This window comes from Arachis hypogaea, chromosome 19 (genome assembly GCF_003086295.3).
Source record: "Arachis hypogaea cultivar Tifrunner chromosome 19, arahy.Tifrunner.gnm2.J5K5, whole genome shotgun sequence".
NCBI classification, from domain to species: Eukaryota; Viridiplantae; Streptophyta; class Magnoliopsida; order Fabales; family Fabaceae; genus Arachis; species Arachis hypogaea.
In genome coordinates, this window is record NC_092054.1 from 150,447,551 (window position 1) to 150,462,737 (window position 15,187).

Genomic DNA, 15,187 nt, shown 5'->3' on the forward strand with positions numbered 1-15,187 from the left:
CCAACACCCGCTTCTAGGCCGAGCTTTTCGTCATGTCCAAGTCCTACTTGAGCTCCAGCACCAACACCAACACCAGCTCCTAGGCCGAGTTTTCCATCTTGTCCAAGTCCTACTTGAGCTCCAGCACCAACTCCAACACCAGCTTCTAGGCCGAGTTTTTGGTCATGTCCAAGTCCGACTTGAACTCCAGCACCAACTCCAACATCAGCTCTTAGACCGAGTTTTTCATCATGTCCAAGTCCTACTTGAGCGCCGACACCAGCACCAACACCAACTCCTAGGCCGAGTTTTTCGTGTTGTCCAAGTCCTGCTTGAACACCAGCACCAGCTCCAACACCAGCTCCAAGGCCGAGTTTTTCGTGTTGTCCAAGTCCAACTTGAGCGCCGACACCGGCACCAACACCAACTCCTAGGCCGAGTTTTTCATGTTGTCCAAGTCCAACTTGAGCATCGACACCAGCACCAGCACCAACTCCTAGGCCGAGTTTTTCGTGTTGTCCAAGTCCTGCTTGAACTCCAGCACCAACTCCAACACCAGCTCCTAGGCCGAGTTTTTCATCATGTCCAAGTCCTACTTGAGCGCCGACACCAGCAGCAGCACCAACTCCTAGGCCGAGTTTTTCGTGCTGTCCAAGTCCTGCTTGAGCTCCAGCACCAACTCCAACACCAGCTCCTAAGCCGAGTTTTTCGTGTTGTCCAAGTCCTGCTTGAACTCCAGCACCAACTCCAACACCAGCTCCTAGGCCGAGTTTTTCATCATGTCCAAGTCCTACTTGAGCGCCGACACCAACACCAGCACCAACTCCTAGGCCGAGTTTTTCGTGTTGTCCAAGTCCTGCTTGAACTCCAGCACCAACTCCAACACCAGCTCCTAGGCCGAGTTTTTCATCATGTCCAAGTCCTACTTTAGCGCCGACACCAACACCAGCACCAACTCCTAGGCCGAATTTTTCGTGTTGTCCAAGTCCTGCTTGAACTCCAGCACCAACTCCAACACCGGCTCCTAGGCCGAGTTTTTCATGTTGTCCAAGTCCTGCTTGAACTCCAGCACCAACTCCAACACCAGCTCCTAGGCCAAGTTTTTCATCATGTCCAAGTCCTACTTTAGCGCCGACGCCAGCAGCAGCACCAACTCCTAGGCCGAGTTTTTCGTATTGTCCAAGTCCTGCTTGAACTCCAGCACCAACTCCAACACCAGCTCCTAGGCCGAGTTTTTCATCATGTCCAAGTCCTACTTTAGCGCCGACACCAGCACCAACTCCAACTCCTAGTCCAAGACCTCCTTTTGTTGGTTGTGGTGGTGGGCATGGATCTTCATGGGCATATGATGATTGAAAGATGACGAGGATCAAGCCTAGAGTGAGCAATAGGGAGGATTGTGTTGAGGAATTCATATTGTTGGCGGAGGAATCCAAATGGTGCTAGAACCAAATGGATCCCCCTTGTATTTGTTTGGTGGAAGGAGGTGAGTTCTAATTGATATTGGGTTCTCTCTTTATAGTGACTATCGTATACTAATTTAGGCTATAATGAGCAAAATTGATTTGTGGCGATGAGCAATTATCGGTTTTATATAACCCTTTTTTGTGCTTTTGAATAGCATGGTTTGATTAACGTGGTGTGGGAGGCGATAACAAACCCAACTTGAGTTAGCTGGCTGCAATTCTCGCGGTAAAAGAAAATGGTCGTAGATGCAATATTTAGGGCGGGAGTATCGATGATAACAATTTTCTTGAATTGTTCAACTCGTTAGTTTTATTGTTAAGGACCATACCACTTTGAGTAGATTTGGGTTGATGATTATTGTTAGTTTTATTCCTAAAAATCATTTAATTTATTTAATTAATAATATTTTTGTTAATAAATTGATTGGATCGGCCTTATTAAAGCACCCCGTGAAGAAAGAGTGGATCGCAGAGAAAAAAAGGAAGAGGATTTTGTAGTGATGGATCTTGTAATTTACACTAATATTTTATTATAAAAATCAGCTAACTATTATACATTTATATATAAATATATGTAGTTTAATTTATTTTTAATATATATTTTATACTAATAATTAATTTTAATGATTGATTTTTGTATATATATAGTTGTTTCATTATATCTCTGACTGAAAACACTAGACTTAAGACTATTATTTTTTACCGCCTAGAGATTACAAACTAACTTTAAGTAACCAAGTCTCTTAAATCAGTTACAACTATACTAATTTTAATCTCTCATTACTTACTTTGCAGATGGCTATCCGAGCACAAGGTCATCACCTGCCAAAGGGACGAAAATTGAGATATACTATCACGGGGATGAGAATTGAGAGAGGTCTCAAAATTCATAGAAATCCACTAAATACTCATTAAATACTCGTGACTTGTAAAATTACAATGTAATTCTTGATTATATCAATATAAAAACTTAAAATTAGAATTTAAGTTATTATTAATTTTGTTAATAATGAATTTAGACAATGTTATTGTAGAACAGTAGAAGTGTAATTAACTAGAGATGGCAACACCACCCGAATTCGTGGGTATCCACCTACCCGCTTGAGGCGGTAATCACCCGCTCCGTACCGAGGCGGATTCTTGGGAGGAATGAGACGGAGTCGGGTTTAAGTAATACTCACCCCTACTCACCCTAGTATATATATAATATATATAATTTTAATATATAACATGTATAATATATGTAAAATAATTAGTAAATGATTAATAATATTGTATCATATTTAAATTTTTATTTTAATTTATGTTATGTATGTGATGATAGTTATATAAATTTTGAAATTTAATTTTATTTGTTTAATTTTAATAATTATAGGGGCGGGTAGCAGCAGGACGGGTACCCGCAGGGACGGATTAGGGTTTAACGTTTTACTACTCGCAGGTAGAAGCGGAACGAATTCTACGCAGATTGTTGTACAGCGGGGCGAAATCAAGTAGACCAAAAATCCGCCTCTACCCGCCCCGTTGTCACCTCTATGATTAACAATATATGAAACTTTCATATGTTTGAAATTATTTGATTTTAGAATAATATAAATAGATTTTTATATTATTTTCTAATTCAAAAATACTTTGTACACACCAAAAATTTTACTATTAAAAACGCAGTCAGTACTATTAGAATTATTATCAGAAAATTCCAATGAAAAATTCCATTGGATGTTAAGCATAAGAAAGTATGACACAAATGATATTTTTTATTTTCCGTCAAATCTCACCGTCAAAAAGTAATTTCGACAAAAACTCCTATAAAAAATGATGGCGTGTAATTATGAACTCTGTTATCGTGGGATTTACTCACCTAAAAATCTGGTTTTGAAAACTAGATCGAACTGGCCGGTCCAATCAATTTAACCGCAAACTGAAGATAATAACAGTTCGGTCTGATGTTTGAAATCGAAAATTACAAAATCGACCATAAATTACTAAATTGATCGAGAATTGGTCGGTCGAACCGGAACCGAAACCGGCCAGTTTGAACAAAACGATATAGTTTTGCACTTAAGGGGAAATCAAAGAAGCCAAAACGCGTCTTATCCATCTCCTTCCTTATTCCTTCGAGCAAAACACGCCCAGCCTCAACCAAGGAAAAAATCCTAGCCGCCACCACCGTCGCAAGGAGGAGTCGTCTTTGCCGCCGTCCGTCGCAGTCAGGAGCTTGTCTCCTCGAGTCTTTGTGCGTCGCAATCAGGGGAATTTCTTCCAAGTCTTCAATCTGTTCGCAATCACAAGTCGCAGGTGCGCCGCTTCTCCCTCAAGCTCGGTGGCCGTCGTCTTGTCGCCGTTGTCTGTCGCCATCTGTCGCAGTCAGGGATTTGTCTCCTCGAGTCTTCGTGCATCGCAGTCAGGGGAGTTCTCCAAGTCCTCGATCTGTTCGCAGTCCCCGTCGGAGGTGCGCTACTTCTTCCTCGTGCTCGGCGGCCATCATCTTGTCGCCGTCGTCTGTCGCCATCCGTCATCTTCAGCGACCGAAGGTCAGTGACTCAGAGCTCATTTGTTCTTCGTTTTTTTAATTTTTTTTATGCATTGTTCAGAAATCATTGCATGATTATTGAATATGCTTTTCATTCTTAATAATTTTTAACTATAATTGAATAATTTTTTGTTACTGTGAACTTTGTTGAATAATTATTGTTAGTTAAGCTGTGAACTTTGTTGTTGTTACTTGTTATTGAGTTGATTGAATAATTTGCCGTGGGTTCTTGTGAACCTGTGATTGATGATGATTGATGAATCTGTCGTTGCCCATTGCTCACTTCTTATTTAAATTGAAAATCTTATTAATCTTGTTAATTAAATTGAGGATTGATGATTAAATTGTTAACAGAACCTGCTTTACAAAAAATCAAGAAAGAAATCATATTGGTCATATAATCTACACAATTCATGTATTTTCATGTGTTCAGAATATCTAAGCTGTGAATTTATCTTGTTATCAGGCCCAACATAAATGCTAATAGAAAACTGTTACTAAATTATGAATTCTTTGTCAAATGGTTGATGGTTCGTTCGAACATTAGGGCGGCCGAGCTTAAGCGCTTCCGATCAAGTCGCCGATAAGGGGGAAGAGCTTTACGTCGGCCGGAATCAAACACCGCGGCGGGAATACCTGCACAAGATACTCCGACGCTCAAGTCAGTAGTGATTCAGAGTAAATGAATAAAATGAGTTTAGAGTAAAGAGTAAGAGACTGAGAGTGATGGAACCTCAGACCTAGCCAAGCATATTAGCTAGGTTTTATAGAAGTTGTCTTCTGCCCGTTAGTGGATAAGTCCTAGTTTATAGGTTAGTTGAGATATTCTGTTTTGGTGCTATAAACTAGTTGAGCACGTTTCCTATTTTCAGTTGAGTGATGCTGTTTCGGTCCTGATCACGTGCCGAGATTTTCGGACGACTGATACGGGACCGAGCTTTATGATGCACGTGTCTTATATTTGAATGGGTGAGGCCGAGCTTATCTGCTTTTGTTCCGAGCTTGTTTAACGTGACGTCAGCCTCGGATATTTGTGTGCCGAGTATTCCGGGCGACCGAGGATACAGGTACCGTATCATAGCCCCCAAGCTTGCCTTGGTGTGGACAGGACTAAGGCGAGCTTTTGGACCAAGAGTATTGGATCCTCGGTTGCCGAATTTGTTTGTTGCATATGGTCGTTGTAGCCCCCAAGCTCGGCTTGGTCTTGTTTGGACTACGAAACGGTTTTCTATGTGTTTAATACTTGCTTCGTTCTTCGCGCCTCTTGACATGATTGACGTGAAACGTGCCCCGCATCCCCAGGTACCCCTGTCCGTCGGATTTGGAGGTCATTAAATTCCTCTCTTTTTTGACGACGAGGATTTAATGTGGGGTTTTTGTGTAACCGTTTAGGTTACTGGGCTTACTCCTTTATTACCTTTGCTTTTTGTAAATCCTATTTGCTGCTGTTTTCTGGAGAAAAGGAGTTTTGGTTTGGTTTCTTGTCTGAGAATGTCTAGCAAAGGTCAGTGCTGAATTCACGTTTTCTTCTTCCTTCTTGTGCTTTATTTTTTTTTCTTTCTTTGTCTGCAATGGAGAACTGTGATGTGGTTGATCCGTGTGGGTGGGTTGATGCCAGGGTGAGGGAATATGCGTCTCAGTTTGATGATGAAGAGTCAGTAAAGTTACTGGGGTCAGACTTGTGGGTTAGAAAGGGTAGTAACATTAGGATAGAGTTGTTGCCGTGTGGTAAAGAGGACCGAGTCTGTGACCAGTTGAGGGATTGGTCTTTCTTTTATATGTATAGCTGTTTGTTTACCGAATTGGGGGTCAAACTGCCTTTTACCGAATTTGAATGTGGGGTCTTATACTGGTTAAACTGCGCCCCTACCCAGCTGCACCTGAATTCTTGGGGTTTTGTGCGGGCTTTCGAGGTATTGATGGGGTTATTAGATTACCCCCTTCTCTGAGGCTTTTCTTCTCGTTGTTTCAAGCTAAGGGGGTGGGACGTGGGTTGTGGGTAAATCTTAGTAGTTATCCGCGTCGGGCTATCTTTGGTCTGTATAAATCTTCTTTTAAGGATTTTAAGTCGATGTTTGTTAAGGTGAGGAGTGTGCCCGAGGAGTTTCCTTTCTATTTGAATGAGCACTTGGTCGAAAAGTTCCCCTTGTCTTGGTGTCCCGAACCTTATCAGGTATTAGACGTAGATGATAGGCATCCAGATGATGATATTATGATGAGCTTCTTATTTAAATCATTGGGTCCGAAGGGGTTGTTATCGATTGCCGAGATGTTGAAATGGGATACTAATAGACAGGCTGTTTATGATCACATAGGTAACGTAATTTGCCATGCTTCTGTCTTTCCTTTATAAGGTGCTCCTTCTGGTTTTTATTTGCTTGTCTTTGTTTTGCAGCCGAGAGGGCTCCTGCCATTACAACCGCGGGCCTGAAATCTTTCTTCAATCATCGCAAGAAAGGTGAAAAGGAGGTGTCTTCGAATGCTGGAAAAGGTGTAGCTGCCTTGATTCATCATGGGCCGAAACATAAGAGGAAGAGGGGACAAGCCCAGGGCAGCCTTGCCGAGGTTTTGGAGGGTAAGGGGGAGTCTTCTATGATTTTGGAGAAGGTTGAGTCTGCATACGAGTCGCAGAAAAGGCTTCACGGTTATGACGAGAATGAGCACGCTAGGTCTCTGTGGGCAAAGTTGTATCCTTTCAGTACTATGGCTGACGAACTGTGTTGTTTTCCGGACGATATGAAAATGATTGAGGAAGTCGGCCGAGCTGGTGTTAGTCGGTTTCTGCAGGTATAGTTTATTTTGTTTATGGTTGTGGCTTTTTGATGTCTCTTATTACATTATTTTATTGTCGTAGGTGATTGGTGCTCGGATTGTTGCCATTGGCCGAGCACAGGAGCTTGCCCTGGATCGGGAGCAGATTGAAGCTTCCCGTGTAGAAGAGCTGTCTGGGATCATTCAGGAAAAAGATAAGAAAATTGCTGAGCTTGTTGCTTCTATGGAGAAAAAGGAGTTGGAGTTGGCCGATGAGAAAAAACTTCAAAAGTCCTTGTCTGAAAAATTGAAGGTTGTGGAATCTGAGAACGATCAGCTCTCTGCTCGGGTCAAAGAGTTGGAAGGCGGAGTTTATGAGGCTTTTGCCCAAGGGTTTGACCGTGCTGTTTCCCAGGTCAAGGTGGTGTATCCGGAAGCTGATCCTTCAAAACTTGATGTCATGAAAGTGGTTGTTAACGGTGAACTTGTTGAAGATGAAGGTGCTGGTGAGAGTGAGGGATCTAGCATAGGTGACAAGGCAGACTAGTCTTTTAGTATTTGATCTTGTTTATTTTGTATATTTGTAGCATGCTTGAAACTTGTGGTTGTTTTATCTTGAACTATGTTTTCGAATATTTGGCGATAACATTTTGGGTACCGAGTATGTAATTCGGTTGCGATACTTTTGTTTTCCGAGCATATAGCTCGGCTTGATGATGACTTATCTTATAAACTTTGATTTTTTGGATAAACTTATGATTGTGTGTTGGAAGTAATCGTATATGTGTATCGAAGATGGCCAAAGCCATTCTCTGTTTAGGTGAACTTGTTGGAAATGAGAGTAGATGTTCTAAACGTAGTTCTTGTATTTTTGAATGGAAATGCGGTAAGATTTGTTTGACTAATTTAGATGATATTGTTTGTTTGTACTTCCTCCGAGTAGTATACTCGGCGTGCGTATGTTGCTTTCCGAGTATGAAGCTCGGATTTCTTTGAAATTTTTATTTGTATGGTAGAAATCGTCGTGATAAATGTTAGTTTTGTACTTGTCCGAGTATTTATGCTCGGTATGTGCTTGTAAACTTCCGAGGATGAAGCTCGGATTAGTTTGTTCATTGGGAAAAAACGTTGACTTGTTTTTGTGGTGAAGGTTTTCCGAGGAATAAGCTCGGATCGTGATGGTAGGGTTCCGAGGATTATGCTCGGATAATTTGAAGTGTTTACTAATTGAAATGTATGCTAACTGTCAAAATGAGAACTGTTTTGGTTGCACATTAAGTTGTATGGGTACAATGATTTTTTGCGTCTGGCCTCATTAAAACCCTTTCCGAGTAAAACCCTTGCGTTTTGGGAAAAAACCTTCGGGGGGAAAAAAGAGTACCATCATTCGCTATTATACAGGCTATGTCATGACTGATATTCTCTTAAAGAGGAGACATTCCATGTTCCTGGGAGTTGTTCTCTTCTAAGGGTTTCTAGTTTGTAAGCCCCCTTTCCGAGATTTTGGAGAACTCGGAAAGGACCTTCCCACTTCGCCGCTAATTTGCCATGTGCTGGTGGTTTACGTGCATCTTCTGTTCGTCTGAGTACAAGGTCTCCATTGTTGAAAGACCTGTGAACTACTCTTTTGTGGTGTTTTTGCTCTAGGTATCGTTTTCTGGCTCGCTGCTTTATGGCGGAGATGTCTCTGTCTTCATCTACGAGGTCCAATTCGGCTAACCGAGCTTGTTGATTGTTTGGTTGATTGTAGAGCTCGGTCCTTAACGTGGGGACGCTGACCTCTACTGGGATGAGCGCTTCTGCGCCATATACCAATTTGAAGGGAGTTTCCCCTGTGGCGGATTGAATGCTGGTGTTGTAACTCCATAGGACTTCTGGAATGAGGTCAGCCCATTCTCCTTTAGCTTCGCCGAGCTTTTTCTTTAATCCCTGCAAGATAATTCTGTTAGCTGATTCAACTTGTCCATTAGTCTGCGGGTGCTCTACTGAGCCGAAATGATGTTTGATGTTAAAATTTGTCAGAAAGGTGGCGAGCTTATGGTCTGTAAATTGTCTTCCGTTATCTGAGATTATTTCTCTTGGGATACCGAATCTGCATATGATATTTTTCCATAGGAAAGATTGTACTTTTTCTGATGTTATGTGTGCTAGTGGTTGTGCTTCTATCCACTTAGAGAAATAATCGATTGACACTAGGAGGAACTTTACCTGGCCTGGCGCTTTCGGAAAGGGTCCGAGGATATCCAATCCCCACCTATCGAAAGGCCAGCTTACCTCTATGGTATGGAGCTCCTCGGCTGGGGTCTCTGAAAGGGTGGCATGCTTTTGACAATTATCGCATGCTTTGACTTTTGTGATGCAGTCCCGTTTTATCGTCGGCCAATAGTATCCTGTTCGCAATATCTTTGCTGCTAATGCTCGGCCGCCGATATGGTTGCCGCAGACTCCTTCATGCGTTTCGGCCATAACCTCCTCGGCTTCCTCGTTGCTGATGCACTTGAGCAATGGTTGTGAGTGTCCTCGCCTGTATAGGGTGTTTCCGAGCAGTGTATAGAAGCTTTCTCTTCTTCGGAAGAGCGGCAAGTTCGGCTCATCATTTGGAATGGTGCTTGTATTAATGTAATCGATAAAAGGTGTTCGCCAATCTGGGACCTGTGTAATACTCAAAATTGTTTCTTGCTCAAAACTGGGTTTGTCAAGTGTTAGCTGGGACAGTGCCGATGTGTTTTCGGCTTGCCGTGTTGTGGCTAACTTAGATAACACATCGGCCCTGGTATTTTGTTCTCGGTTTACATGGATAATATTAAACTCTTTAAATTTTGAAATTAGATCCTTTGTTATGAGCCAATATTTCTCTAACAGGATCTTTTACCTGAAATTCGCCCTTTATTTGATGTACCACCAAGGAAGAGTCGCAGTAGGCTGTTATTCGGGGTACTTGTAGTTGTAGGGCGAGCTTTAGCCCAGCGAGTAGGGCTTCATATTCTGCCTGATTGTTGCTTGCGTTGAAGCGGAACTGTAGTGACTGTTCGGCCACCACTTTGTCTCCTTCTTTTAGTAGTATCCCTGCCCCACTGCCTTCTTTGTTTGATGCTCCGTCTACATGCATGCTCCACCTGACCTCTGTATTATGTGTGTCATTAGTCATCTCCGATATAAAGTCGGCCAGCACCTGTGACTTCAGTGTTTTCCTTGGTTCGTACTGGATGTCGAACTCGGAGAGCTCAACCGACCATTTTATCAATCTGCCGGCGAGCTCGGGTCTGGTTAATATCTGCCTTAGCGGTTGGTTCGTTCGTACTATGATTGTGTGGCTTTGAAAATAGTGCCGCAGTCTTCTTGCTGTGGTGATTAGTGCTAGCGCCAGTTGTTCTATCTTCGGGTACCTTGTTTCTGTTGGTTGTAGCACCCTACTGATGAAGTATACTGGGTTTTGCTTTCTTCCTGTTTCTGTTACTAAAACCGAGCTTATAGCATGGTTAGATACTGATAGGTATAAATACAGTGGGTTACCTGTCTCTGGTCTTTGGAGGATTGGTGGTGATGTTAAGTGTTGTTTAAGTTCGGTAAAAGCATTTTCGCATTCGTCTGTCCAGTTGAACTTCCTGCCTTTAGAGAATGTCTGGAAAAAGTGATAAGATCGGTTTGCCACTGCAGGTAGGAAACGTGACAGGGTAGCTATTCGTCCTGCAAGTTGCTGGACTTCCTTTACCGTTTTTGGGCTTGCCATGTTCAGCACGGCCCTGCACTTTTCTGGGTTGGCCTCGATGCCTCGAGATGTTAACATGAATCCCAGGAACTTCCCCCCTTATACTCCGAACGCACATTTGTCTGGATTAAGTCTCATGTTATATGCTCGGAGTTGTCTGAAGATTTCTACTAGGTCGTCACAGTGTGACCTCTGCATAGGTGTTTTTGCTACCATGTCATCTACGTATACCTCCATATTGCGGCCTATCTGTTGTTGGAACACTTTGTCCATTAGCCTTTGATATGTCGCACCTGCATTCTTTAGGCCAAAGGGCATTACCTTGTAACAAAAATTCCCGTGTTCTGTTATAAAAGCTGTTTTGCTTTGGTCTTCTGGGTGCATTAGAATCTGGTTATAGCCAGAGTATGCATCCATAAAACTCAAAGCTTTATAACCAGAGGCGTTATCAACTAATTTCTCAATGCAAGGCAGTGGATATGCATCTTTAGGGCAAGCTTTATTTAAATTTGTAAAGTCGACGCACATGCGCCATTTACCTGAGCTCTTCCTTACCATTACGACGTTGGACAACCATATGGTGAAGCGAATCTCTCTGATGAAACCTGCATTGAGGAGCTTCTGGGTTTCTTCGAGTGCTGCTTGTTTTTTCTCTTCTCCGAGGTTCCTTTTCTTTTGTGCAACTGGTAGGATTGTTTTGTCGATTGCTAGCTTGTGGCAGATGACTTCTGGGTTGATTCCGGGCATGTCATCTGGTGTCCATGCAAAAAGGTCGGCGTTCTGACGCAGTATGTGAATGAGTCTTGCTCGGTCTGCTCCTTCTAATGCCTCTCCCACATATGTACATTGTTTGTCGTCTGCTGTTAGTGTTATTTGTTGAAGATCGTCCATTGGCTGAGGTCTTTTGCCGAGGTCTTCCCTTGGGTCTAGATCGGCTAGTGTTGCTGAGTTGGCCGTCGTGTGGATTGCTTGAACCTGGGGCCGAGCTTCCTGTTCTGTTTGGACTGGTTTTAGACCAGCGTTGTAACACTGCCGAGCTTCTTGATGGTCGGCGTACACCGTAGCGATCTTGTTTTCCTGCACTGGAAACTTGACACACAGGTGTAATGTGGACACCACTGCCCTGAATATGTTCAGTGCGGGTCTCCCAAGTATAATATTATAAGGGCTGTAACAGTTTACTATTAGATATTGAATATCAATTGATTTTGACATAGGGATCTCTCCCATTGTGGTCTTTAGCCATATATGCCCCATGATGGGGACTCTCTCTCCGGAGAACCCAATTAGCTCTCCAGAGGAGGGTTGTATCAATTTCTCTGATAATTTCATTTTTGTAAAAGTAGAGTAAAATAAAACGTCAGCACTACTACCTGGATCTAACAATGTTTTTCTTACCAACAGCTCTCCGACCTGGATGGAAATTACCACGGGGTCGTCGAGGTTAGGGCTTGCCGATTTGAAGTCTGTTTGGTTGAAGGATATTGTGACGTCTGGTTCTTTGCCCTTCTTTGGTTGTATGGTTCCTTCGATTGCCAGCATTGCTCTATAGCTCCGCTTCCTGGCCGAGCTTGTTTCTCCTCCGCCTGCGAATCCTCCTGATATGTGGTTGATGACTCCTCTTGGCGGATCAGGAGTCGTCCTCTCTTTTTTGTCGTCAGCCGTTGCTTGCTTATGCTCTGCCTTGTCCGAGTTTCCTCCTCTGCCCTTCCGGGTCTCAATGTATTTGTCCAGGAGACCTTGGCGTGCTAGTCTTTCCAGGAGGTCCTTCGCAACGATGCAGTCATCTGTGGTATGACCGAACTTTCGGTGGAAGGCACAATGTTTTGTCTTGTCCACGAATCGTTGATCCTGGTAGTTCCCTGCTCGGGCTGGTGGTTTTATGATTCTGGCGTTGAGGATCTCTCTGATGATGTTCTCTCTTCTAGTGTTAAATCTGGTGTATGTGTTGTACTTTGACGCGGGCTTAGGAGGTTTCTTTGTGTCCCTGTTACCTGGCGATCTGAAAGTCCTTTCCTCATCTCTCCGATGTGGCTGTTTGTCTGATTTCTGGGCTTCTCGGAGTTCTTCGATCTCCATTTGCCCAGCCGCCCTTTCTCGGAATTCCTCTAGCGTCTTTGGTTTTGTTATGGCAATGGTTTCCCGAAATTTTCCTGGTCTGAGGCCGGCCTTGAGAGCATGCAGGTGGACGGCCGGGTCCAAGTCTTGGATCTCCATAGTGGCATCCGCGAATCTGGTCATGTAGTCTTTCAGACTCTCGTGCTGACCTTGTTTGATGGTGCCGAGAAAGTCCGAGCCATGTACATATATTCTTGATGCAGCGAAGTAATCAATAAATGATCTGGCGAGGTCTTCAAAGGAGGAGATCGAACCTGCAGAAAGTTTAGAAAACCAGAGTAACGCTGCACCATCTAGGTAAACGGGAAATGCTCGACAGAGGACGGGCTCATTGTTCGGGCCGTTGAAGAACATCATCGATTGGAACTTCTTCACGTGGGCTCGGGGGTCGCCGAACCCCTTGTACGGCTCCAGCGCGGTGGGCAGCGTAAAGTTTTTTAGCATCTGGTAATTTGTGATCTCCTCGGAGAAGGGGTTGTCGAGGGTGAGCTTTTCCTTTGGCGGGACGATGTTTAAAGGGTCCGCCGTACTTTGAGCTGAGCCTTTGGAGTTCTCTCCATTATTTTGTGTTGAGAACTCGGCTATCCTTCGTACCTCCGCCTGAAGCTCAACGATCTGAGCCAGGAGGTCATCCTGTGAAAGTTGTGGATTTTCCTTGTCAGCCATGTCCGAGGATCGGGGATCCTGCAAAATAAGGTAAAAGACTAAACAAAGGAAACAGTGGGGTTAGATGTACTCCGGGCCCCACGGTGGGCGCCAAGTGGTTCGTTCGAACACTAGGGCGGCCGAGCTTAAGCCCTTCCGATCAAGTCGCCGATAAGGGGGAAGAGCTTTACGTCGGCCGGAATCAAACACCGCGGCGGGAATACCTGCACAAGATACTCCGACGCTCAAGTCAGTAGTGATTCAGAGTAAATGAATAAAATGAGTTTAGAGTATAGAGTAAGAGACTGAGAGTGATGGAACCTCAGACCTAGCCAAGCATATTAGCTAGGTTTTATAGAAGTTGTCTTCTGCCCGTTAGTGGATAAGTCCTAGTTTATAGGTTAGTTGAGATATTCTGTTTTGGTGCTATAAACTAGTTGAGCACGTTTCCTATTTTCAGTTGAGTGATGCTGTTTCGGTCCTGATCACGTGCCGAGATTTTCGGACGGCTGATACGGGACCGAGCTTTATGATGCACGTGTCTTATATTTGAATGGGTGAGGCCGAGCTTATCTGCTTTTGTTCCGAGCTTGTTTAACGTGACGTCAGCCTCGGATATTTGTGTGCCGAGTATTCCGGGCGACCGAGGATACAGGTACCGTATCAGTTGATATTTTTTAGGTTGGTGATCATGATAGGATATACAGGGAAGCTTAGGATTAAAAATGGGTAAGTTGCATTTTTTGACCCATTTTTATTTTGGTTTCTATTTGGTAACAATTATAATTGAGAACTTTCATAGGTACTTTCTCATGTTTTTAGATTGGGAGATTGCAAACTCGACACTGCAGTTTTGATAATGCTATTTTCAGCAAGCTTCCAATTTGTTTATGTAGTTCGTGTCTCTACTTGTCAATTATTGTATACATGAATGTGTGATATATGTTGTTTGTCTCTCTGTTCTCTCTTCCTTTTTACCTTTTGTTGATTGTGGTAGAGTTGTTTGTCTATATTTATTTATTAAAGTATTTGTATTTTGATAAGATCATATAGTTGGCTTTGGATGATGACATTTTATGTAATATTTTAAATTTAGAATATATTTTAAGATTTATATTAAACTATATTTATATTTTAGAATGTTTATTTATTATTTATCTATTATTTTATTATAAACAGTTTTTTCAGTTAAACCACAGTTAGACCGATTAGACCAATAAACTAATAAACCAGTAATTAGAGCGGTTTAATGATCGGTCCGATTTTTAAAACCTTGCCAAAAATCCAATGGTAATCTAAGGTAGCGTTTGGTGCAAAGACAGAGACTGAAAGACTAAGACTAAGAGACATAGACTAAGAGATAGAGACTGAAATAAATTTTAGTATTCTGTTTGGTGCAAAGTGGGAGACAGAAATTGAAACAAGAATGAAGCTCTAATTTAATTTGCACAAAGGGTAAAATTGAAATTAATTAATTGAAATGAGAGTATTTTAGGTATAAAATGTTATTAAAGTTTTAGTCTTCATCTCTAAAAATTTCAGTTCCATGTGTCTCTATTTTTTGGAGGTACTAAAATACTAAAATTTTGGGGACAGAGACAAAAATTTTAGTACTAGTCTCTAAATCAACAAACATGATACTGAGTCTCAGTGTCTCAGTCTTTCAGTCTCTATCCCAGTATCTCAAAACAAACGCTGCCTAAGGGATTTAGTCGCGCACTAGTCTTCCTTCCTCTCACTTTTGCAAACGTCCAAAAGTATTAATTAGTTTTTTAATTATTGGTATTTTTAATTTACAAAAAATATTCTATTAACAAACATTATTTTTAATACGAAAATAACTTAATTACAAAATAAAAAATGATATAAGAATTTCATTAAAAAGTTTTAAAGAATAAAAACTTAATTATAAATTTGATGAAATTATAGAAACTAATAAAATAATTAAATTTTAAGCAACCTAATTAATTTAAAATTTTTAAAAGA

The 15,187-nt window shown here is 42.2% G+C and overlaps 1 protein-coding gene across 1 annotated transcript; it reads right to left on the minus strand.

The window, feature by feature from the left end:
- Positions 1–10,537: 10,537 nt before the first annotated feature.
- Positions 10,538–13,222, minus strand: LOC140182415 (uncharacterized). Its single transcript, XM_072228611.1, has one exon. The coding sequence runs from the start codon at positions 13,220–13,222 to the stop codon at positions 10,538–10,540; it is 2,685 nt and encodes an 894-aa protein (XP_072084712.1).
- Positions 13,223–15,187: the final 1,965 nt, after the last annotated feature.